The sequence below is a fragment of the Astatotilapia calliptera genome, chromosome 10 (assembly GCF_964374335.1).
Source record: "Astatotilapia calliptera chromosome 10, fAstCal68.1, whole genome shotgun sequence".
NCBI lineage: Eukaryota > Metazoa > Chordata > Actinopteri > Cichliformes > Cichlidae > Astatotilapia > Astatotilapia calliptera.
The window spans coordinates 12849736-12874902 of NC_137431.1; the positions used below are offsets into that span (position 1 = coordinate 12849736).

At 42.5% G+C, this 25167-nt stretch overlaps 1 protein-coding gene across 2 annotated transcripts in view; it reads left to right on the forward strand.

Annotated features, from left to right (window-relative positions):
* The window catches only part of LOC113030275 (cell adhesion molecule DSCAML1-like), a 57730-nt gene that overhangs the window by 15677 nt on the left and 16886 nt on the right, over nucleotides 1–25167 (forward strand). For both annotated transcript variants that reach the window (XM_026181541.2, XM_026181543.2), the window contains exons 4-10: nucleotides 20705–20851; nucleotides 20926–21204; nucleotides 22250–22525; nucleotides 22698–22994; nucleotides 23451–23723; nucleotides 24591–24875; nucleotides 24992–25111. In XM_026181541.2, coding sequence (XP_026037326.1) covers nucleotides 20705–20851; nucleotides 20926–21204; nucleotides 22250–22525; nucleotides 22698–22994; nucleotides 23451–23723; nucleotides 24591–24875; nucleotides 24992–25111 — 1677 coding nt within the window. The remainder of the gene's footprint in view (nucleotides 1–20704; nucleotides 20852–20925; nucleotides 21205–22249; nucleotides 22526–22697; nucleotides 22995–23450; nucleotides 23724–24590; nucleotides 24876–24991; nucleotides 25112–25167) is intronic.

Consider the following 25167-nt stretch of genomic DNA (forward strand, 5'->3'; position numbering starts at 1 on the left):
GTATTCATACTGATCTCCTACTCCTCACTAGATCATTTCAAACACTACAGAGTGATGCTTTTTCCCTGATTGGCCAGCAAAGGACTGTCTGGATACATCTAATGAAGATGTGAAAGTTAAAATAGATTTTATGATGGAAAGCTCCCGATGTGCACGTGAGTAGGTGACTACCTGTCACAGCAGGAGATGATGGTGAAATTTGAGGAAATAAAGCCACTGTGCAAAGACACACATAGTCAGACTCATTCATTGCACCATTTTCCTTTTCTGCTTGTTACAATTTAGGGTAATGAGAAGCAGGGGACAGATAAAAATCCTGTAGGTTTTGCCACTTAACACAATAATACGACTGTCAACAAATAATATTCAAACATTTGATTAGTACTAATCTTTATTCTGATCAGACCCACTTAAATGTATCTCTGAGAGCAAATACTCTGTTATCTGTTACTGATGAGAGAGGCCATTGTCTGATGGAAATGGTCTGCAAGCACCAAGTCAAAGCATTCAATCATTCAGTCCTATGTATTGTCATCTGGTGGGCTTTGGCTAACTGTCACAAAAGAAAATGAAAAACTTTTGCTTTTTCTTATTTTCAGAAATGCATTTCAGCTGATAGCTCAGTGCATATTTATGACTTTATCTTTTTTAAATGTAAATTGAGGTATTTTAGGCGTAGTGATTCACTGATGTTCCCCACCTTCGAAGCAACATTTGTGGCACCACCGAACCATCAATGAATCTGATCACAGTTCCTTCCTGTACCTCCTCCTCGTCATTTGTCCCTATCTCAAAACAAAAGCACAGTATGAGTACATACATGAATAGACAGGCCTGTTTTCTTTACATTAGTGGATCAGACAACACAAACTGAACCAAGTCATAGACGAATCTGACTGATAGCATGTTTTGGTTTTTTTATATATATGGCAACAGTGTTGCTGTGATGTGCAAATCTGATATCATGACAGCCCTACATTGAATTAAAAAAGAGTTTAAGTAGTTTATCTGCACTTCATATCTGTGCTTTTGCACGGAGGCATTGCTATGTGTAGACTCTGATCAGTAGCACAGTCACATATTGGTGTGAAGGTTGAGTTGATGACATAACACAACGCAGCCATGCCCTTTGAACCACAACAGGTTCTATTTTGTCAAACACACGTTTCCCTTCTGGAGCATTTTGTGTGTGTGTGTGTGTGATTATATGTGTGCATGATTATGTATGTGTGTGTGTGTATGTGTTTGTCCCCTTGCCTGTCCCACTTTCCCATCCAGCCAGGACAGGGGGGGTGGTTAAGAGGGGAGGGGTGCAGGCAGACTGACCTATTTCCCTCTCGCTTCCCCGTCCCGTACTATCCTTGTAGTTAAGCTTTGTGTGCGTGCGTGTCTGTGTGTGTGCCCACGCGTGTTTGTGACCCTCGTGAGACAATTGAGGTCTGCTAATCTGAGTAGTGATCTGAAGGAGGCGAGCTGGAGCAGAGACAGAGAGATGGAGGGTTTGTGGACGGGAATAAAGACAACAGTGGGACACAGAGAGGGTTCAGCTTGCCGATCGAGGCCGTCGGTCTAATCAGCAGAAAGCTAATGAGTGGGTCCGATGAATAGAGACTGGACCAGCAGATGGCTGTAGCCACATGGTGGTCCACAGAAGATGCCCAACCATGCCCCATCTAATCCACCTGCTACACTGTTTGGTCTTTGTGATGGACCGAGTTGAAAAACAGGAGGAGCCCAGGAATTATTAGAAAAATATAATTTCCATTTATTTAACCCCCAAAAATTATATTTACAAGACTAATAAATGTTGAGCTCATAAAAGAGGTCAAAGAAACAAAACTGAACTCAGGCAAAGACTGCAACCTTAACAAACCAAATGACTGCCCCAAACGTACATAATTGACCTAAACATGAAATGACATACAAGGGTATATATAATGGCTGATCAGACCATTGTGACACATGAGGGGTAACAAACAAAACACAATCATAAACCACAAACGATGCAGTACAATCTAGTTTGTTAATAAACTAAACACTAAAGAAGAAAACCAAAAACCCCATTAAACCCTAAACTCAAATATTTAATTAAATACAAATACTTTGTTTTTAAAGTAAAGAAAACACACATTCCCCCCCTTCAGCAGGAAGTGGTGGTGTGGTCCAATTATCTTCCCTTGTATTTAATGGTTTCAAACCCTGGCTTCCATCTTTTGTCCAGCAACTCCCAGTGATGATGGCAGGTAAGAAAATAAAAAGACAAAGGTTAGTCAGAAAGCAAAGAAATGAAGTAGTATGAATACATAAGTAAACTAAATGTGCGCGCTTACAAATAGAACAAATGTATCCAAACCAATCAATAAAGTTATTGGAAACTAAAATGTATTACTATATTCAAAATGAAGAATGAAAATACAAAAGTTACCGACTTTAGAGTGTGGCCACGGGTTTGGCCATCACACACCCCCCCACTTCTGGATCTTCCATCAGGCAGCGAGAGAGGTAATCAGCAATGGTGTTGTCTTTACCAGGGATATAGTGAATCTTAAACCGGTATGGCTGCATAGCCAGATACCACCTGGTGATTCTCCCATTAGTGTCTTTCATTCTCTCCAGCCACTGCAGGGCTTTGTGGTCAGTTTGAAGGATGAATTCTCTTCCCAGCAAATAATACTTGAAAGAGTCAAGTGCCCATTTAATGGCCAAGGTTTCCTTCTCAACCGTTGCGTAGCGGCTCTCCCTTGGTAGCAGCTTACGGCTGATGTAGGCGACAGGATGTCGATCCTCTGGTGGTCCCTGCAGAAGCACTGCTCCCAAACCCCTTTCAGAAGCATCAGTCTGCAATGTAAAGTCTTTTGTGAAATCTGGTGAGTGCAGAACGGGGTCCTTACTCAGGGACTGGCGAAGGTCTTTGAAAGCTGCAACAGCTTCAGCTGTCCACCGAATCTTATTGGGACATCTTGAGCCAATCCTGTCCGTCAGTGGGGCTGCTCTAGCTGAGAAGTTGGGAATGAATCTGTTGTAGAACGCAGCCATGCCGAGGAAGGATCGCAGCTGTTTCCTGGTTTGTGGAAGAGGACATGATGCAATTGCATTAATTTTGTCAACCTGTGGTTTAATTGTCCCACCTCCAACAGTAAACCCGAGGTACTGGACTTCAGTCCTAGCAAGAGCACACTTTGCTGGATTGATGGTAAGGCCTGCGGAACACAGCCGATCCAGCACGATCCTTAGGTGATCCACATGCTCTTCCCAAGTTCCACTGAAAACAACAACATCATCAAGGTACGCACAAGTGAATGCTGAGAGCCCACAGAGTACCTTATCCATTAGCCTTTGAAATGTTGCTGGGGCCCCATGCAGACCAAATGGTAAGACTGTGAACTCGAACAATCCCCACGGAGTACGGAATGCTGTCAACTCTTGAGACCGTTTAGTGAGAGGTACTTGCCAGTATCCCTTGGAGAGATCAATGGTCGTTAGATATTTTGCCTTCCCCAAACGCTCAATGAGATCGTCAATGCGTGGCATCGGGTAAGAGTCAAATTTTGATATGGAATTGAGATACCTGAAGTCGATGCAAAAACGTATCGAGCTATCCTTTTTCGGAGCCAACACAACAGGGTTGCACCACTCACTTGTTGAAGGTTGGATGATTCCCAGAGACAGCATGAGGTCCACCTCCTCCTTTAACTCCACCAGGAAGCGTTCCGGTATCCTGTAACTCATACGCTTCACAGCTGCATCAGGTTTTAAAACAATGTCATGCTCCACCAGACTCGTGCGACCTGGGTACTTTTGAAATATGTCTGAATTAATCAGAGGTGTTACCTGAGACTGTTGCTCACTGGTGAGATGGCTCAGGTCCAGGACAGAGACTGTTACTGAAGGCAAGTAGTCATTAACTTCTTCCTCCTCATCCACGCTGTGAATAAGCAAACCCTCTGTTTTATTCTCAGTGCGTGGAATCCATTCCTTAAGAAGGTTAACATGGAGCACTCTATTCCCTCGCTGAAGACCTGGTGTAGAAACTTTGTAGGTAGTAGGTCCAAGTTTCTTCTGTACTTCAAAGGGTCCCTGCCACTTTGCCAGCAACTTGCTGTCAGAAGTTGGCAACATTACCAAAACCTTCTGGCCAGGGACAAAACTCCTGTGGCGAGCTTTTTTATCAAACAAAGTCTTTTGTTGCCTCTGAGCAGCTTCCATATGACTCTGAGCCAGTTCACTCATCTGCTGAAGCTTTTCTCTCATATGAATGACATATGAAATAACATTGACCGATTCCTCTTTACCTTGCTCTCCCTCCCATGAGTCCTTTAGCAGGGTCAATGGGCCTCTCACCTCATGGCCATAAAGAAGCTCAAACGGGGAGAAGCCAGTGGAGGCTTGAGGAACTTCCCTGTAGGCAAAAAGGAGGTATGGCAGCCACTGGTCCCAATCAGACCCTGTATCATTGACAAACTTTCGGAGCATTTGTTTGAGAGTTTGGTTGAAGCGCTCCGTCAGTCCATCTGTCTGTGGGTGATAAGGGGTTGTCCGCATACTCCTGATACCTAACAGCTTATAGACCTCTTTCAACAGTGTGGACATAAAATTAGTGCCCTGGTCAGTTAAAATCTCCTGTGGGAATCCAACCCTTGAGAACAGTTGAATCAATGAGGAAGCTACAGTTTTTGCTTTAACAGTTTTTAATGGAAAGACTTCAGGATACCTCGTAGCATAGTCTGTAATGACTAGCATAAAGCGATTTCCAGATTTACTTTTTTCTACAGGACCAACTACGTCCATGCCAAGACGCTGAAATGGTATACCAATGATTGGGAGAGGTTGGAGTGGTGCTTTGGTGGGGACTCTAATTGAAGTCTTCTGACATTGAGGACAACTCCTGCAAAACATAGCAACATCTGAGTGTAAACCAGGCCAGAAAAAGTATCGCTTGATGCGAGCGGTGGTCTTATGCTTCCCCAGGTGGCCAGCCCAGGGAATGGAGTGCCCCAAAGTAAGCACTGTTTCACGGGCTACTTTAGGGACCACTAACTGTTTAACCTGGCCGTGCTGGTGGTATAAAATGCCATCTTGCAGAATGTACAGCTCTTTATTTGTGTCAGATTCAACAGAGTCCTTTTCCTTAGCCCTCAGCAACATGGCAGACAAAGTTGGATCAGCCTGCTGCATTTGTCTGATGTTCGTAGGTACTGAAAAACCTAAAGGCATATCTGGAGCAGCCTGAACTGATGTCTTTCCAACAGTGTGTTGAAATTTTTCACGTCTTCTTTGACTGCGTGGCTTCCGAGACTTCCCGGGATCTGTCTCTAGTTCAGCCTCAAAGAAGGGTAAAGCACTGAGGGTTGCATGATGCTCATCCTGATTTTTAGTTTGAGCCCTTGTTATAGCAACATTGCACTCTTGCACTTCTCTCAACAAATCATAGATGACTGGCAGATCCTCCCCAAGAACTACAGGATAGGGCAGATTATCAGCTACACCAACCTTTAACAGATAGGGTGTCCCCTGCACTTCAATAAACAGATCAGCAGTAGGGTATGGTCTTTCATCACCATGTATACAGCAAACTGATATGGTTTCAGAGGGGCATGTGTAGTCTTTTGACACATATTTCCTGTGTACCAGAGTCTGTGTGCTGCCAGTGTCTATTAAAGCATTAATTTCTTGTCCATTAATCTTAACTGTGGTGATTTTATTTGACTGCTTTCTCTCAGATTTAATATCCACATTCCGGTGAGGCACAAAACACATCTGAGATAATTTGCTTTGATTATTAGGACACATGGGCTTAGTGTGACCTTCCTGTCCACAAAGGTAGCACACTGGTGGCCTTTTACCTGGCTTCGAGGTATTCAAAGGCTGCGTTTCCCTTGTAAAGGGCTTACCCACACCCGTCGCTGACCTCTGAGGATGCTGAGGGGGTTGCGACCGACGTGAATCTCTGGCAGCCTTCCATGCACTGTTGCTCCATGGCTGACTCTTACTTCGGGCAGCTACAAACACATCAGCCAGGGTGGCGGCCTCTGCAGCAGACTTTGGATTATGCTCCTTAATCCAGACCTGAAGCTCAGGACACAGCATTCTTAAAAACTGCTCCAAGATGATAATTTCACCAACTTCTTTTACAGTTCTGTTTTTCGGCTGAATCCATTTTTCATAAAGTTCTTTCAGTCTCGCATACAGTTCCTTGGGACTCTCATCAAAAACTTCAAGACAGCGAAATCTTTGCCTGTATGTTTCTGGGTTTATATCGTATTTTTGCAAAATGGCAGCTTTTACCTTCTCATATTGCAGTGAATCGTCCACATCCATATTAACATAGGCACTTCGAGCCTTACCAGTGAGAAGAGGAATGAGGTGAAAAATCCAGTCTGACTCTGGCCAACGACAAGCAGCTGCAATTCTCTCAAAAGTGGTCAGAAAATGTTCAACATCATCTTCAACAGCTAGTTTCTCCAGTTTAGGATGATGAATATGCACAGACTGACCTGTTAATATGGAGGCTGAGCCAGAACCCTCATGCTGAGATGTTGCTTGTGTCTGATAATCAGCTGGAGTTTCAACAGACTCTGGATCAGTTGATGTGGGCTCTGGAAGTGGGGTGGTTCTGGCCTGCACTTCCATTTGCAAAAGCCGAAACTGGTGTTGCAAACTCTTAAAACGCTGTTCTTGCAGTATAGCATCCTCTCTCTGCTTTTTATCTCGAACTTCCTGTTGTCCCATGAAAGCCTGAAGAATCCCAGCAATATCAAGGAGAGTTGGCTCCCTGGTATCCTCTCCTTCAGTGTCTCCAGCCACAACTGAAATTCCTTCTTCCATCTCCTTCTCCCTCTCTGGCTGCTGCAAGGCCTCTCTGGCCTCCATTTTATTTCCTCTCTTTGGGCGCACAGCATTCTGCATGGCTCAAAAAGTTTGTCAGGGGAGGAAAAAGGGCAGAAAAATGCAAAAAAAAATCCTGTCTCCTCGACTGAAGGATCCCACTTCTGACACCACATGTGATGGACCGAGTTGAAAAACAGGAGGAGCCCAGGAATTATTAGAAAAATATAATTTCCATTTATTTAACCCCCAAAAATTATATTTACAAGACTAATAAATGTTGAGCTCATAAAAGAGGTCAAAGAAACAAAACTGAACTCAGGCAAAGACTGCAACCTTAACAAACCAAATGACTGCCCCAAACGTACATAATTGACCTAAACATGAAATGACATACAAGGGTATATATAATGGCTGATCAGACCATTGTGACACATGAGGGGTAACAAACAAAACACAATCATAAACCACAAACGATGCAGTACAATCTAGTTTGTTAATAAACTAAACACTAAAGAAGAAAACCAAAAACCCCATTAAACCCTAAACTCAAATATTTAATTAAATACAAATACTTTGTTTTTAAAGTAAAGAAAACACACATTCCCCCCCTTCAGCAGGAAGTGGTGGTGTGGTCCAATTATCTTCCCTTGTATTTAATGGTTTCAAACCCTGGCTTCCATCTTTTGTCCAGCAACTCCCAGTGATGATGGCAGGTAAGAAAATAAAAAGACAAAGGTTAGTCAGAAAGCAAAGAAATGAAGTAGTATGAATACATAAGTAAACTAAATGTGCGCGCTTACAAATAGAACAAATGTATCCAAACCAATCAATAAAGTTATTGGAAACTAAAATGTATTACTATATTCAAAATGAAGAATGAAAATACAAAAGTTACCGACTTTAGAGTGTGGCCACGGGTTTGGCCATCACAGTCTTGTTTATGTATTTGCACAGCAATTTGATAAACATTTCCTTAAAACCTCAGGCTGAAAAGCACAAAATAGAATTACAGTGTATATATAAGATTAGAAAACCAGATTAATAAACTCCTGTCCTACACAGAGCAATATTTTCTGCTCTCATTCAGTCACACTCCAAACTCTCATCTTGTTCTACCCCCTCTCATATTTTAACAAAATAGCCGCAGTATATCATAAGTCAGGCACATTTTGTACTGTAACCTGTCATAACCTGTCAGTGTGATCAGTATCAGGCGCTAATGTAAAATTGGATTCTAACAGGAGTCACCAGGTGGCGAGGTCACTTACAGGCTACATTACAAATCAATCTTTGGCCCCCTCGGGTGCTGGACACCAGGAGGTTACATAGACTCAATAGTACACAGCTACACACACACACACACACACACACACACACACACACACACACACACACACACACACACACATATACAGCTACGCAAACAGCTAAAACATTGCAGCTGAATTGACTGGTTTGTAGGTGATTCAAATACACATGGGAGTCTGATGATGCTGACAAGCACACTCCAGTCCACTTTGTCAATTAATATGCAGATTATTTATAAAACAGATCAATTAATTGTATTTTTTCTCTGAAATATGCTTGTTATAATTTCTGTAGGACAAAAGGAAAAATAAAAAACTAAGTATACAAAACGGTGAAAAAAAATAAAATAAACACACACATAGGGAGTACCATTATATAACAATACTGTTGTATGTGTATAGATGATTATACAGTTTTCCCTCTGTGTAATTAGAAAGTTAGTGTCATAAGGCTTCACACAGGTGCAGGAGAGAGGTGACAAAGGCAGAGGGACGTCATGGAGAGCAGCAGTGTGTTAGGACACCATGTCTGTAAATCTGTGCTTGTGTACTCAGAGCAGGAATACATTAATGGATACACTTGTCTGGGACACGGCAGACGCTTGTAAACACACTTTGACACACACACTTGCTTCTAGTAAGTACAACTGAACAAGCCTCTCTGCACACACAGACACACGCGCCCTTCAAAAGTAACACAATAAAGCCATTTTCAGATTTTGCATGTACCAGCCTGAATATGGCGTACTCATTAAACATTAACTTGGGATACATTAAGGCTGTGGTTTGCGCTGCTTTGTGACTTCTCGCCTGTTGTTGTGCTCGGGCCGTCTGAGTACATCAGGACGTTGTGTGATAGAGGAGGATGGGGAATACGTGGCATCCCCGGGGCTCTTGGAACATAACCCCCACAAACCCTTGGGTGTCACATCATCCCTCTCTCACCTCTCCCTCATCTACCCCTGCCTCTGTCCCATGTGGTACACAGCAGGCAATAGGGAAGGGTTAATGGGGGACTAAATCATGCAGATGAAGCCTCCACCATGAGCATACACCTGCAAACGTGTGGCAGTATGACCAAAACTCAGCAATGAGGTGCTGGAAAAACTGTCTTCCCGAGACATAACAATCAACATGACAGGGTTGAAATGTATGTCTTTTCACTTGTTTGTGGTTTGTTCACCTCTGTCAGTTGGTCTTTCACTTTCTGTAGATATTTTTGCCCCTCTCATATTTGCCCCAGTGTGCTGAGAGCGACTGAGAGCCGGACAGGAACAGATGGGTTGCTGGCAGCCATCTTTTACTCAGTTAGGTTGAGCAGACACGTGGGTGGGTGTGTTAATTAGCACAAACCAGTGAATGTGTATGTGTGTGTGTGTGCGTGAGTGTGAGCGCGTGCTGCAAGGGGCACAATAGACATAATTATCTCTGCTTGAGAAGCCCATTTGGGAGGGGATGGGGGGGGGGGGGGGTTGGAGGGATGGCATGGAGAGGCGGAGTTCAACAATGGCCCAACCACAGGCTTTGTGTGTACAGAGCAGAGGGCTGACAAGTGTCGGCTGTTATTGAGTATTTACACACTATTACACTCGCCTGCTCACGTGCACTTAACGCAGAAATGCACACACTCTGACGCTTCGGCCCTCGCTCTCGTTTGCTTTTTCGCCTCCTTGTCTCCATCAAAAACACACAGGCTCACACACAGCTATAGACACACACATGCAGCATGTTTATGTTTACAGTGCATCAGTGTATCAGTGTCACTCAGAGTAAGAGGGAATGATAGGAAAGCCCCTGCGAGCACATCAGTCTGACAGAAACCTGGCCACTATGTAACCCTTCAAGCCAGGCTGTGAGAGTATAGAAACTGAGGGAGAGAGGAAGCGAGAGTTTAGGAAGTTTCTTCTTCATTGACAAATTACCAAGATTATTTTGCTCCTTTGGCTTTCTTTTTTTTTTGTGATGAAAATAAATTTTTTGTGAAAAGTCACATAGAGCAAACCAAGAAAATGAAACAACGCCAACCAGGCCAAATCTTACTGTTTTGAACTTTTCAACAAGTGTGACTTCTTTTAAAATGCAGAAATCAGCTTTTAACTTACATTGTAATTGAATTATGGAGACATATCGGTCAAATGTAGTTGATATAGTGGAAGAATCAAAATACCAAAATTGTAAACTTTTAATTTTCAGTAAATATAAATGGATGCGCAGTAGCAAATAATGGCATCTAAACAGAATCTTAGTAGCTTAGTTACTAAAGTTGTCGCATTATAACTGAAGACAAAAAGCTAATATGAGAAGGAAAGCAGATCAATAAAAGTAGTTTATCTTCATTGATTTCAGGTCATATCCACAATCCTGAGCAATCATTCCAATCAGTCAGTATTATTATCGTTGCATTATTATTGACACTTTTTGTGATATCAAGGCAAAGAACGGGTCCCCAGTGGCGTTGTAAGAGATAGCTGTTAATCTGCATTTCCGTCCACATCCACAGTCATTAAGGAAAGTGAAAGCAGGAAGGCTTGTGTCAAGGCTTAGAGTAAAAGAGTTGCAGGGTTTATGTGGCGTGGATTGGGTTAAGAAATAGGATTGGAAGCAAAGAGGTTTTACCCCTTTTTTCCTACTTCCTTCCACGCTTTTGTTTAGGCAGGCGAAAGCAGGATTAGAGCGAGGAGATTACAGCAGGATCTACTAAGAAATCGTATTTAAGGAAATGCTTATTTTCACAACCACTCACAGCAGAGACTAGAAGTTTCGTGTCCCTTTCTTTCTTCATTTCTGTGTTGCTTTCATTATTAAAGGCAGTGATTTGTTCTCTAATCCTGGCTTTCTACAACGCAAAAACTTATAGCTTTACAGTGTTGCCCCACTGTTTTCTCCTGAAATGTTATCATATTTGATGTGTGGGATTGTAGTAAAAATATATGTTTACATACGCTCAAAATTCTGGTATCAATTTTCTACTTTTGTGAGTCTCTCTGTGTGAGTGAGAGGTTCTTTTCCTCATGTTTCTGTGAATGTGGTTTATCATTCACAGTCTCATGAGGAGGCATGATGAGGGACTGGATGGGATCCCCGGTGGTCATCAAAGTGCCATGTTCCTACATGACCTCTCAATCAGACCTATTGATCCGCTTCACTATTAGCTATCCAAACACGCACAAAGGCCAGATCAACATCACAGACCCCGACTGATTATAGCGTGGGTCATAGTGAAAAGCTCCTCTGAGGTCTTTATGTGACAGAAACGCCTGTCTGAGGAAGAGGTGGCTTGTTGCTTATAGATTAGTATGCACATAGGAAATGTTCAATAATTCATTATTTTTGCAGTAGGTGAGTGGTTTGATCACTATAAAGTGAAACTCTGTTAAGACATCAGTCAATAACTGAGCATATACATACTATGGGGAAGAAACAAATAGCAGCCCTCATTTTCCAGAGCATTGTGTTGGTAAAAGGCTTGGTATCCAGCAAAAAGTGACAATGAGATGCAATGTTTTATGCTGCAGGGGAAATTCATACATTGAATACACACACACACACACACACACACACACACACACACACATATATATATATATATATATATATATATATATATATATATAGAGAGAGAGAGAGAGAGAGAGAGAGAGAGAGAGAGAGAGAGAGAGAGAGAGACAGACAGAGACAGAGACAGAGAGAGAGAGAGATATGCATCTATCTTATCTATCTATCTATATAGTGCAGTATGCACTTATGAATTTAGGAGGTATGTCGCAAGAAGAGGAAGACAAGTGGTGTAAAACAAAGAACAAGAAGCATAATCAGGTTTATGAGTCCAAGTAGGTGATTTAGTGCCTGTGTCTGCATCTGGATCCAGGAAATTTTGAGAAAATTCCTTATTATTTCTATATATAGCATCACAGCGTTGTCCAGATCTGTATATCTTTCTGGACGCACGGACTAATCCATGCACGGTGTGGGGGGAGAAATTTCATATCTTCACACCTTGGCAGATATATGCAGTAACAGGCTGTTCTAGCTATTTTGAGCTAATTTGAAATGCTAACTATGAAGACTGACAGCAGAAGAGTGAGTGTACTTCTATTGTGTGTACACATTTGTCTTGTGTAGCGTTACTGTGAAGCTGGACTCTGTCATAGGGTTACAAATTCAGACTGACAGCCTTTGGACTCTTGAGCATTCGATGCAGACTCAAGGAGAAAGTGCATCATAGAATTCACATTCAGCATTTGCTCGTGCTGTAATGTAACTGTAGCTATACTGTACGCTAGACATTTTCTTTTCGGTTCAGTTTCACCTACAGATAATTTTTACATATTACAGTCACAAAGAAGGTCACAAAGAAGGTTGCTTACACTGTTTCAGAACTAAACTTTAAAAACTGAATCTTTTATGCTGACAGAATAACCAAGTCAGTGGTTCTTTAATCTGTGACTTCCACCTCTCAGATGGTTATCTCCATTCTTTAATTGCAGTAACGATGATGAAACTCAGGATATTTGATACTTTGGTTATATCAGTCATGCCCCCCCCCCCCCACCTCCTTTCTCTCTCCCTCTCTCTCCCTCATACTGGGCAGTGACACTCCTCTGCCACCAGCACTCTAATAGGGAGGGACCAGGCAGCTCACTCAGTGCTGCTAATGCAGCTCACTGCCCCAGGCCATGGGGCTAAGCTGGAGTACACTACATCTCATCTCATCTCTCTCTCTGTCTCACACACACACACACACACACACATATGATGGCAGACACACACCATAAATCCAACATCGTCTCTTATCTGCAACTAAATGAAAACAAGGTGGAGGAGTGGAAAGCTTTTCATTGCCGGATGTTTACTTTTATACTGAGGTGCATTTTTTGAAGACCAAAGTTACTTCAGTGTTTAAGCTTTAGTGCACAGAAAATTAGCTGTTCAATAGGAATTAATGGGACATCCAGTAAAGAGAAGGTGTTTGGACAATAGTGGCACGTGTCTCTACGATGCCATGCATTGGGATACATGTGTGTGTGTGTGTGTGTGTGTGTGTGTGTGTGGTTTCTGTCTCCCGGGACTCTCATTATCACTGCTGTCCCAGATGTCACCAAGCACATGAAACACACGTCATGAATAATGGAGTCCTATTTCTACATCTCTCCCCATTTCTCTCCTATCCGCCCACTCTCTTTCCCCTGCATCCCTCGTTTCCTCTGATGCTTCCACTGATGCTTAATTTTCTCTATCTGAGATGGTCCATTTAGCTTTACGCTGCATTGTCGCCCTGTCTGGTTAGGGACGGCTTTATGGGGGGTAACATGGCACCTCTGCAGCGTTCTGTCGAGGTATATCTATGCAAACAATGTCTTTTGCATACAATTGGTTTCATGTCTGTCCCCGACGGTCCATTCAGTCTCTCGATACCCCCCCACAAACCCACACACACACACACACTTCATCCCCTCCCCCAGTGTTTACTGTTTAAAGTCACACAGGGCAAATTGGGACAGAGCAGTCAGTGGAGCAGAAGAGACGTGGTCCCATCATGGTGGAAAACTGGACTCTGCTTTCTTTTCTACCTCATCCCTCTGTTTCCCTGCCTCTTCTTAGCCTCCATGTTTGCCTCTTCCTCACTTCTGTCCCCCCAACTTTATGTCATTCGTTACCCTCACGGTGAGTTGGTGTACAACATCACGCAGCGGCAAGGGGCAGGGCAGGGAAAACATGATTGAAAGATGAGGTAAGCAGTCACAATTGGTTAGGAAAGAGGAGAGCAGTTAGGATTAGACAGTGAAGCGTGGCTTTTTAATGAAAACATGACAGAACCGCGGCTCCCTCAATGCCCTGCAATCTCGACTCCTTTCCAGAAAATGAGCGAGTGACAAAGAAGCGAGTGAGAGAGAAAGAGAGAATCGAATGCTGACACACAGATATTGTTCATGTGGCTTTAGTCCTATCTCGCACATTGACTCATGCTCTGTGTGTTGTTAACAAAGTCTCTCGCATTAAGGAGATGCAGTGGCTCCAGTCGCACAATTCGTTTTTACACCTCAGTTGTGCCAATAAAACCTGCTTTGAATATGAATTAAAAGGAGTTAAGAGGGTGCCATTCATAGATGTTAAGTAAGTGTGCAGCAGAATAAAAGCCAGGACAGTGTATATATTTAAATGGTTGACACCTGCTTCTACTTGGGCTTTTAATGTACACAGCATAGAAAAGGGAGAGAACAGAGGGAGGGTTGAGAGGGCTCCCGCTTTGAATACAGATGTAACACCCCCTTTTTTGCATAAAGGAGTGGAGAATACAGACATGGGCTGTTATCTCCTTCTTACTTTACCCAGCATCATGCCCTTTACTTCTACCCTTTTTCTTATCCTCTCTTTCTCGTTATTAAAATCAAGTCAATGACTCATCGATGGCCCTCTTCCACTTTAAAGCATTCCTCTAGTGCAAAACTGGTTTACTGCCATTCACAGGATCCACTGTGCTAATTTTAACACGTAGTTTATTATTTTTTGTGCCAGCAGGCTAATAGTTTTTGTCCTATTTTAAGCCCGGTAGGTGTTTCTTTGTGTGTGCACGTGCCACACACACACAAATCCAGGCCTCGTGTGCCTGGATTTGTGAGCACCAAGCATATTCCAGCACTGCAGAGAATATCTCCGGAATATGTTGTGCTTTTTTTTTCTTTTGTCTTCTTTCTGTGACAGTCACAAGTCTTTGATCTGCTCCTCCTCCCCTCCTCCGTCTTCTCACCTTCTTTCAAAATCTTCTCTGCAACTTGCCGTTAAGAGCACAGGTATGATGCAGAAATACAGAATGCAGTTTTTCTAAAGTGAGACTCAGAATGCTGTTTTTTTAGCAGCTCAAAATCATTTTGGTGTTTAACCTCCTAAAACCCAAACTCTTCCATGGCATGCATTTTTAAATTCTCTTTGATATTTGGGCATATTAGGACCTGATGAATGTAAAAACAAGGAATCACCAGATTGTTCTTTTTTTTTTTTTTACCTGATTTTTGTTTCTAAGAAAAATGAGAGCCACATATGAGGATATTCGTTTTAAATTTCGGTAAAAGAGAGCCAGTACAATGTCCTTGTAAGTGGATATCAGGCCCTTGTAGAGCAAAATTTAGTATTTTGGTCTAGACAACCCAAAATGTGATGCCCACATATGTGGGCGCCCGGTCCTAGGAGGTTAAAGGATATAAAATCAATTTCAATTAGAAAAGACTAATAAAGCTTTGACACTCAGGTGCAGATGCATTTTTGTGGGTCTGGAGCTCAAACCCTTCTGTTACCATCTCCAATCAAAATGTCATCAAGGTTAATTTCTTTCCACTGTAATTAAATACTTTGAAAGTATTGTGAAGAATTATGTTTTAACTGTAAAAGATACACTGCAAAATGTGGCATACTGTACTATACATATACTTAATAGATACTGACAGGAATATTAACTAGCAGTAAACTGTTATTTTACAATGTCCCTACTGTATTCTACACTAACAATTTCTTACATTGACATATAACTGCATGTCCTCAACCCTGTGCCTCCTGAGACCCCACGTTTTCATATGGGGACATTTTACATTCTGGGTTTTCTGTACTTTACACTTTATTCTGCTCAATAGTGCAGATGCAATCTTTAACAAAGTGTTAAAAATGGCATCTGTATCGTTTATGCTACAAAATAAACCCACTGTCAGGTTTATTATTTATAGTTTTATATATTCTAATTATTTTTAAAGTCAGATTAGTTTCAGGTAGCATCCAGATTGGATTTACTAGGTTTTTTCAGTTGAGCTTTAATTCACTATTCAAAAAATAACTTTGATTGATGATGATTCTTTTTTATTTCTTTATTTTTTTATGTATTTTTACATCTTAGGTTTACTCACTTTTTTGAGATGTAAAAGTACCAGAGCTCAAGTCTCAGGTGTAGTTTTTGTCCTTATTTATTTAATCAATCAATCCCCCGACTTCCTGATATTCTTTCGGAATAACAAACTGTCAACACTTTGTGGTCAATTATTAAATTATTAAAATGTTTAATAGTTTAATGCTTGTGATTTTAAAAAGTATTGTACAGTATTTAAAAAAAAGTATACATTCAGTCACAAATTTTCCTGCATTTTTACAACAGCTTGTTACAATGAATCAATTTACATTAAAAGCCTCAGGTAGATATTAAACATCAGTGTTGTGACACGTGAAATGTGCAGAGAAACGACAGTCCCAATTTTGTTTGAAAGCCTCTGTGTAGAGAGAGGCACTGTAATGTTGTGATTGTTTGAAGGAATCTAAAACCTTTGACCTTCTCCGTGTGCTACCTTACACTCGTCATAATGCGCAGTAACCTTCATTTAACTGGGAAAGCCCTTAGAAACAAGCATCTACTGCCTTTGACCATCAGCAGGGTCGAGTAAGATGAAGAATCAAGGGGGCAGATTGTAGTGATCCACCAGGAGGAAAACAGGAATCAGAGTTCGATAGCTCATTAGCCTTTTCCAAACTCATTAGATATGGGGTCCATACTGGAAGTCCCATGGGAGCAAAGGTGTTTTACTCAGACCTGTCAGTGTTTTGTTTTGTTTTTTGTCTTCTTGTCATGTACACTGGAAAATCTGAGCAGGTTAGTATCATAAGAAAATTCTTGCTTAGGTGCCTTTAATATAGGATATTGTGGAAATTTGCACCTCTAAACATGTAGGTCGGATTCCCTGTTGGGAATAGTGCTGAATAAACTGTTCATGAATGAAGTTCCAAATATTTTATTAGTTAGTTAAAGGAGGTGACAAATTGTTAGTTATTTTCATGATTTTGAGGTGCAGAACTGGATTAAATGATTTCTGAAACCAGCAAACCTCCAACTGAGGCTTAGGAAATCGGGAAGCTATAACGCGGTGCATTGTGTTGTATGTTTTTGTAAAGTATTTGTGATTGGATACAAAGCTACTTGCATGTGAAAAGCTATATTTAGCCACTTCAAACTGATCCTACTTTTCTTTATTGATTTAAGCGACTTCAACAGCCAGTTTGCCGTTGCGATTTTTGCATTCACACAACACCTAGGGTATCAACATTTGGTCCTTGATGATTGTAAACACGCTGTGCTTTAATAATTGCTGAAAGTACACCAAAATCGTAACAGGATGCCAGTGAGAAGACCCTAGCAACAGGGAGAGGATGAAGAAAGCGTGAGAGTGGGAGGGAGGGGGAAAGATGCAGAACATCAATAAATAATGGCCCCACTGAGGAGGTGGAAATATGGGCCTCGTTATCTTTGCGCCGACGCCTTCATTTGCATGTGAGAAAATGAGGCTGCTACTAACTCGCACACATGGTGCGCACACATACACACTGCTGGACTCGCATGAGCTACAGTATACATCCTATTTATAGACTATTTCTTGCTTTTATTTTTTCCTATTCTCTCACACATTTACACTTCTATTAATTCCCCTTTCCTTCCTTCTCTTTGGAATTTGTCAGAGCAGCAGCTCTGGTCTGTGTGACTGTGAGGCTGCCGGCATTTTGTTGGTTTAAAAAATAAAGTGAAAGCACACCTTTATCACAGGCTTGGTAGGAACTTTAACTTTACTAATGCCCTGTTTAACATTGCAGAGCATACAGCTGGAGTATACACCGCTACAGAGTAGTTGCCTGGTGAAACACCATTAAGTGATTGGGTAAAGCAGGTGGCTTTTGCAGTGCCTTGCTCATGAGTAACTGGGCTCTCTTATAGACTTAGAATAGCAGACTTAACCTTAGTTTATCTCTATGTGCCAACATTTACATAAAAAAAAGGGGAAAAAGAGCAAATCCAATTTAGTTATTTTAAAAATTTCATCAAAACTAAAAAATGTACACTCCTGATTAAACCGTTAAATTATCCACACTATATACAGTTTTTTTCTGTCAGAAATAAAAATCCCTTTCCCGTACATGTAGCTGCAGAAGGAGATAAAAATAGTTCCCCTCTGGACCTCATCTGCATCTGGGCATCACCCTGTTTTTGCCTGTGAATGCATCTCATTGAGAGTGACCAAACTCATACAGGATCTAACAATGTCACAATCCTCTAGGCCATGCAGCTTCTTTCAAAGCGCTTCTTCTCGGGTGAAAGGACTCTTTAAACAATCATTTATACATGATACAAAATTATTTAACCTTTTAAATGGTTCTTTCAGAGCATTTCTGAGGATCTGTAAGTGCCTCGCTCTGTTTCTTCTTTTTAAATTTTACAGCCGTTTTGGTTAGATGTTAAACAGGCTGGTATTTATATATTGCTTTTTTTTTTGTTGATCAGTGTTTTAAAATCTAATGCTAAGGTAATAAAACATTTCAAAATGCAAATCTTAAGCTGTGTAAGTGCTGGGTTATCCCTGGATTATGCTTCAGCAGGAAATCTACACAGTAACTTACAACAAAACCAGAAGCTCCTACAAAACGCTATGCTGCAACCTTTCACATAACCTGAGATGCACTTCCAGAGAAATGTAAATACACGTTGGTTCGACGCAGCCCGAAAAGGCTTGAATGGCCTTTGAATGGCAAGGGTTAGAAAGGGGTTTGTGGTGATGTCGGAGGTTAGGACGTAGATTTCACAGAGAAGTCTAAATCCGACTTTAGAATCTTTTTTTTGCGGTTTATCTCAAGAGTTAACAGTTTTCCAACTTAAGTTTTATCTGCTGCACTTGTGTTTTTGCATCTTTCTTCCAAATTAAGTACATACATACATGTGCATGGCTCTGACTTCCTTTATGCTTAGTATACATGGACGAGTTGAAACTAAAGACAAAATATAGCTTTGAGTCTGACAAATCCAATCCAATCCATCATCTTCAAGCTCTGTAAGGGTCTGTGTAACATGAAGGAGGCACAACGGAAAAAAAAACCTGCAACAGAAACTACTGTACTGTTTTTATATTCAGAATGCCTGTACAGTATGCATGCATTTCTGCGTATTCTCCTGAAGCAGAGTGTGTGTGTGTGTGTGTGTGTGTGTGTGTGTGTGTGTGTGTGTGTGTGTGTGTGTGTGTGTGTGTGTGTGAGCGAGAGAGAGAAAGATGTACAGTTCTGTTTCTCATTGTCTAGTCAAGTCAGCATGAATAAAAGCTGAGGGAGCACAGTGATTTCGGATTTAGTAATTAATATTTTACTCTGTCTGCCACTCTGCTTAGAAACTCAGAGCAACAACAAAAAAAAGAAAACAGCGAGAAAGCGAGAGAGCAAGAGGAAAAGGGTGAGACTGATGATGGTTCACACAAAGACATGAAGTGAGTCAACCAACGATAGACTGATTCTATGAACAAACCACTCAGTTGTGATGGCTGGATAGTGAGAGGACTAATGTGATGTGTATTGTGTAATAAGTGTTGTTTAAGAGGCTGCAGATGGGATGAATTCAGTTCACTGCTGCAGACAGGGACAGAAAGAATGGCTTTGACAGATCCTGCTGACTCTCTCTCTCTCTGTTTCTCTCTCCCTGCCTATGTCAGAGTGTTGTGACAGGCTAGTCGTCGGTGTTGTGGGAGTAGCAGTCTTAAAGTGCTCATTATCCTGTAAGGCTTCATTCTAAGGGGGCAAACAAAGGCTGCTGTGAAATTGCAGCCTGTGCCTCCTCCCGGGTCATACAGTATATTCGATGCAAACACATTCACAGTGCATAACTGCTACCTTCAGTATACCTGCTCAACCCTCTGAAAGACCCTGATAAACACAGACTCTGTAGTTTAAATATTGATGCTGGTGAATGTGAAAGCAGCCAGTCCAGTTGTTGCCCCGTGGTTGGATGCTAAAAGGCACAATTGATAATTAATGCTTACAAACCTAAAGAAATCTTATTGTAATGACTGTCACACTTAAGGTAAACTATGAGATTATTTGTGCTGTGAGGACATAGTACAGCTTCGTTAATGTGAGGTTTGTGGACTTTATCAGGAAATGTAAGATAGCTTACCTTTATGCAAAGAAACAATGTTCTGTATAAATTACGCAAGAATATCTTGGTAAAGGGAGTCATTGCAAACTGATGTCTGCCTTCACTATACACAGCTTGAAGACTTTGTAATGCTGACATAACTGTTCTTTGAGTAGCATAAAACAAATGCTAAGAAAGAGAAGACACAGAGGCACATTTGATCTTTGGCCTTCCTGTTTTCTTATCATGCATAAAAGGAAGAACACTTAACGAGTTTTGTGATGGTAGTTAGTGTGATGTGCAAGAGTTATAAGCTGTGTGTGGAGGGAGACAGTAAATCTGTCTCTCCTCTGTCTGTGGGTGGTGTAAGTGACCGCTGGGTGTCCTCCAGGTCTTGAAAGAGTGCCAGGCTTTGGGAAGCAGCATTATTAGGCAGGTAGTGCCAACTGTTCAGGCAGCTGTTTGTTCTAAGAACAATATGGTTTTGCAGTATGCACTATGTATTTGAACGAGAGTGATCATCACGAAAGTGTGGGAACAGGAGGGAGTGAAAAGTTTTTTACACACAAGGTCTTCGGAGTGATGTTTTGCCTGTTGTCACTTCTCCTTTAAGAAGATTAATGTTGATCTTTTGTTAATGTGTCTTCCTCAGGTAACAGGTTCTCGCTGACCTCCTTTGGGGCTCTTTACATCTCCGATGTTCAAAAAGAGGATGCTCTCTCTACATACCGGTGCATCACCAAGCATAAATACAGTGGCGAGACACGGCAAAGCAATGGAGCCAGGCTCTCTGTAATGGGTGAGTAACTGGTGTGTGAACTTACCTTTTTCTCTTTGTCTTGACAAAAATGTAACACCATGTCTGCATTCCAGACCCCAACGAGTCTGCACCCACCATCCTGGACAGTTTCCAAGCAGGGGAGGTCTACGCAGGCCATAGTATTGAGCTCCCCTGCATAGCGGGAGGATACCCAAGCCCTACTGTGCGCTGGCTGAAAGATGGTCGCCCACTACCCTCAGATGCCCGCTGGACGCGGCGATTGACAGGGCTGACCATCAGTGACCTGAGGCAAGAAGACAGCGGCAGCTATGCATGCGAGGTCACCAACAGTTTTGGCTCAAAGGAGGTGTCTGGACAGCTTCACGTGATAGGTGTGTGAGGCTCATTACACACAGATACGCACACACGCTCACACACATTTGCAAAATATCTGGCAGACTGGCTCGTTGTCTTGTCAGTGAATCAGCCTTGCAGACAGACATAGTTGTAAGCACCTTTAAGTGTTTGGTTTGGGGCGCACATGTAAGTCCAAGCTAAAGTGTGTCTGTTACAAACATATGTGTGAGCTGTAGGATGTCCCATCATATCAGACCTCAAAAGGAAAGACAGGGCGGTAATTCGCTCAGGCTGATTCCATATCACAGCTGCCAACACCATTTACCATCAGAAAAGAAGAAGAGTGAGGAAGACAGAGATAAAGACAAGGGGTCATGCGGGGGGCGGTCGGACACCCAGACAGTGCTGGAATGACATTATCTACAATGTAATAACGAGATAATAAGAAAGGCTGAGCTAAAGTGTGTAAAGTATACAAAGAAACAAAGGGAGTGAGGCGAGATAGAGCGAGAGAATAGAGAGGCGGTAGGCTTTGCCAGTGGGCACATCATGGCAGCACAGTCTGTGACTCTGACAGGGTGAGTAGGGGGGGTTGGGAGGCACAGTGATGCCCCCCAGCATACACCACCAGCTGCCTTATTGCTCACTGACATTTGCGTGCACACACACACACATACACACATGTAGACACGCGTTCTTGCTGACACACAGACACACTCACACACACAAGTGGACAGAGATGTGAAGCGATATCTCCAGCTGCTTTTTTAATGAGTGCGTCCAACTGATTGAGTCACCACTGCTGATTGTACTCGCTCTCTTTCTCCCCATCTCTGTGAATGAAAACGCCTACTGTAAGCACCATGTGTCATGTTTTGAATCCAGTTTAATGATTTTAGAGTGATGCAGGAAAGGCAAAAGACACAAAAAACACCTTTTGGAATAAGATAACATAATTAGTAAATAAAAAGGTAAGTTAGCAGGCTACAAATCACATTGATGCCTTTTGATTATTATAGCAGATATACTATTAAAGTGATCCACATTTTTGTTTTATGAACTCCTGTGGTCTTCTCTCAGATCCACTACGAGTGACCTTGTCCCCTAAGAATCTGAAAACGGGCATCAGCAGCACACTGTTCTTCACCTGCACTGTGGAAGGCTCTCCAGAATACACCATCACCTGGTACAGGAACACAGAGCCAATTGTCCCAGACGAGCACATCTCCATCCAAGGACAACACAATGACACCCTGCAGATCACTGCAGCACAGAAGCTTCACTCTGGGGCCTACCAGTGCTTTGCTTCCCGAAAGGGCCACACTGCTCAGGACTTCTCTATTATTCTGCTAGAGGGTACGTGGACAGTGACTTAAATAAGTGCAGGTATTAGGTGCCATAGTCTTTGTGTTCAAAGTTAATATGTTTGCTGTGGGCTTTGCAACTTCTCAAGTATTCTGCTTTTCTGTCAGAACTTCTCACTTTCTATTTATGTCCTTCTGTTTCCTCTCTTCCCCTGTCCTCTCAGATGGTACTCCTCGTATTGTGTCTTCCTTCAGCGAGCGGGTGGTAAACCCCGGCGAGCCTTTCTCCCTTATGTGTGCGGCCAAAGGAGCCCCACCCCCTTCTATCACGTGGACACTGGACGATGAACCTGTGATTAGAGATTCAACCTACAAGACCAGCCAGTACACCCTGTCGGATGGCCTGACTGTATCGCACGTCAACGTCAGCAGTCCACTTATTCCAGACGGAGGAGTGTATCGTTGCGTCGCACGCAACTCGGCCGGTAGCGCCGAGTACCAAGCGCGCATAAACGTAAGAGGTGCCTGTCTGCTTTTCAATATAAATGCACTCTACACCTGAATCTATACAAACATACAGGACCTAGTGAGAGGCATTGCACACATCTATCTATCTATCTATCTATCTATCTATCTATCTATCTATCTATCTATCTATCTATCTATCTATCTATCTATCTATCTATCTATCTATCTATCTATACACACAATACACTGAGTGAATATGTGATTAGGCTAAAATCAACAAATATCCTCTATCAGATTTTAGTAAAGGGGGCACAACTAACCTCCCTTTCCACCTGTCAACTGGCCCCAATCACTCTATCCCTCAACCTTTATCTCTTCCCTTCCTGTCTCCGTGGCTGCCCTCTATATTCTGCCATGACCTCCCTCACCTCATCTCCCCCTTTCTCCAACCTCTGTGTTTCTCTCTGTCTCCTCCCTCCATCCCCTCCCTCTCTTCCCCGTGTCTCCAGGTCCACCTCGAATTAGACCCATGCGAGACATCACCGCAGTGGCGGGCAGAAATACCTATATAACGTGTCGTGTGATTGGGTACCCGTATTACTCCATTAAGTGGCTGAAGGACGGCATGCAGCTGCCTGATAATCATCGTCAAGTGGTGTTTGAGAACGGCACACTGAGGCTCACAGACGTGCAGAAGGGCGCAGACGAGGGGACCTACTTGTGTAGCGTTTTGATCCAGCCCCAGGTGTCAATCAACCAGACTGTCCACGTCACTGTCAAAGGTAAAGCTGAAGAGGAGTACGGATGCACTGGGCAGTGTTTTTGGTAAATTTATACCTATTTTATGAACCCAATTTATAGAATTAGGCTGCAGTAGAGATAAAGTGACACATCAGTTGACAGGGAGATATTGCATCTTCACGCTTTTCCCAAATCTATTTCAACTAGAGGTAATGCTCCATGCATACCCAAAATTCAAATTCACTTAAAACAGTAGTGAAAAAAAATCTTAAGAAATCAATCACCAATACTAATACTACTTTGGTTTTCAAACTGCTTCCTTTAGCTTAAAAAAAGATGGGGAAAAAAGCGATGCAAGTAAAATTTCTTGATGAAGAGCAGCTAGTCACTGCTACTTGGGGGACACCAGTGTACAAAGCTGTCAAGTGCAACTTTAGTAATGCTGTTGAATGCAGATGAATGGTGTTTTGGGGGTAGATTTATGTTTGTCGTGCGTATTTCATTTAGTCTGTGAGCGGGATAACGATGGCAGTAAGCAGGGCAGCTGCAGAGGTGTTTGAGGGTGTGTACATGTGCCTGTGTGTGAGTGTGTCTCTGATTTAATTAGATGAATAATAATGAAGCCTAGATTAAATCCCCCAGATGTCTCAGCTGTAGTACCCCCACCTCAACCTCCATTACCATGGCAACAGAATGACTTCCCCCTGCCAATTGGACTGTAACCAGAGCAGCTATTATGGGCTGCAGGAGATGTGGGGTGGTGGGGGGGTGCTGAAGAGGGGCCCACTGGCCAATGACCTTCTCCCTCTCTCTCTCAGACTCTTAGCATTGCTCCAGATGGCCACATTGCCGCTCTTCAACATCTATCACTGCCTTTATTCCACTGATTTCCTTTCTCTCTCCTCTAGTGCCACCGCTCATCCAGCCCTTCGATATCCCCTCTACCTCAGTGGGGAAGCTCATGTACATCGCCTGTGTGGTGTCATCTGGGGACATGCCCATACGCATCACCTGGCACAAAGACGGCCAGCTCATCGTGCCAGGCTCTGCCTCTGGTGTTGCAATAGAGACCAAAGAGTTCATGAGCTCCCTGCAAATTTCCAATGTGACACTGAAGCACAATGGAAACTACACCTGCATCGCCAGCAATGCTGCTGCAACTGTCAGCTGGGAAAGACAGTTGATTGTTACTGGTGAGGGGTGACGTGTAATGTGTAAAGTAACCGTAGAACTGTTTTGTGATCACTTACTTTTTGTAACTTCTACCAAGTTTTTCCATTTATATAAAATCAGGATTTCTGTTTCTCAGTGCCGCCGCGTTTTGTGGTGCAGCCCAACAATCAAGACTGTATCTATGGAAAAGCTGGAGTACTTAACTGCTCCGTGGAAGGTTACCCCCCTCCAAAAGTCATGTGGAAACATGCCAAAGGTAAAATCTGCACATTATCCTCATGGCATTGCAGTAAAAGCTACACACGAACAAGA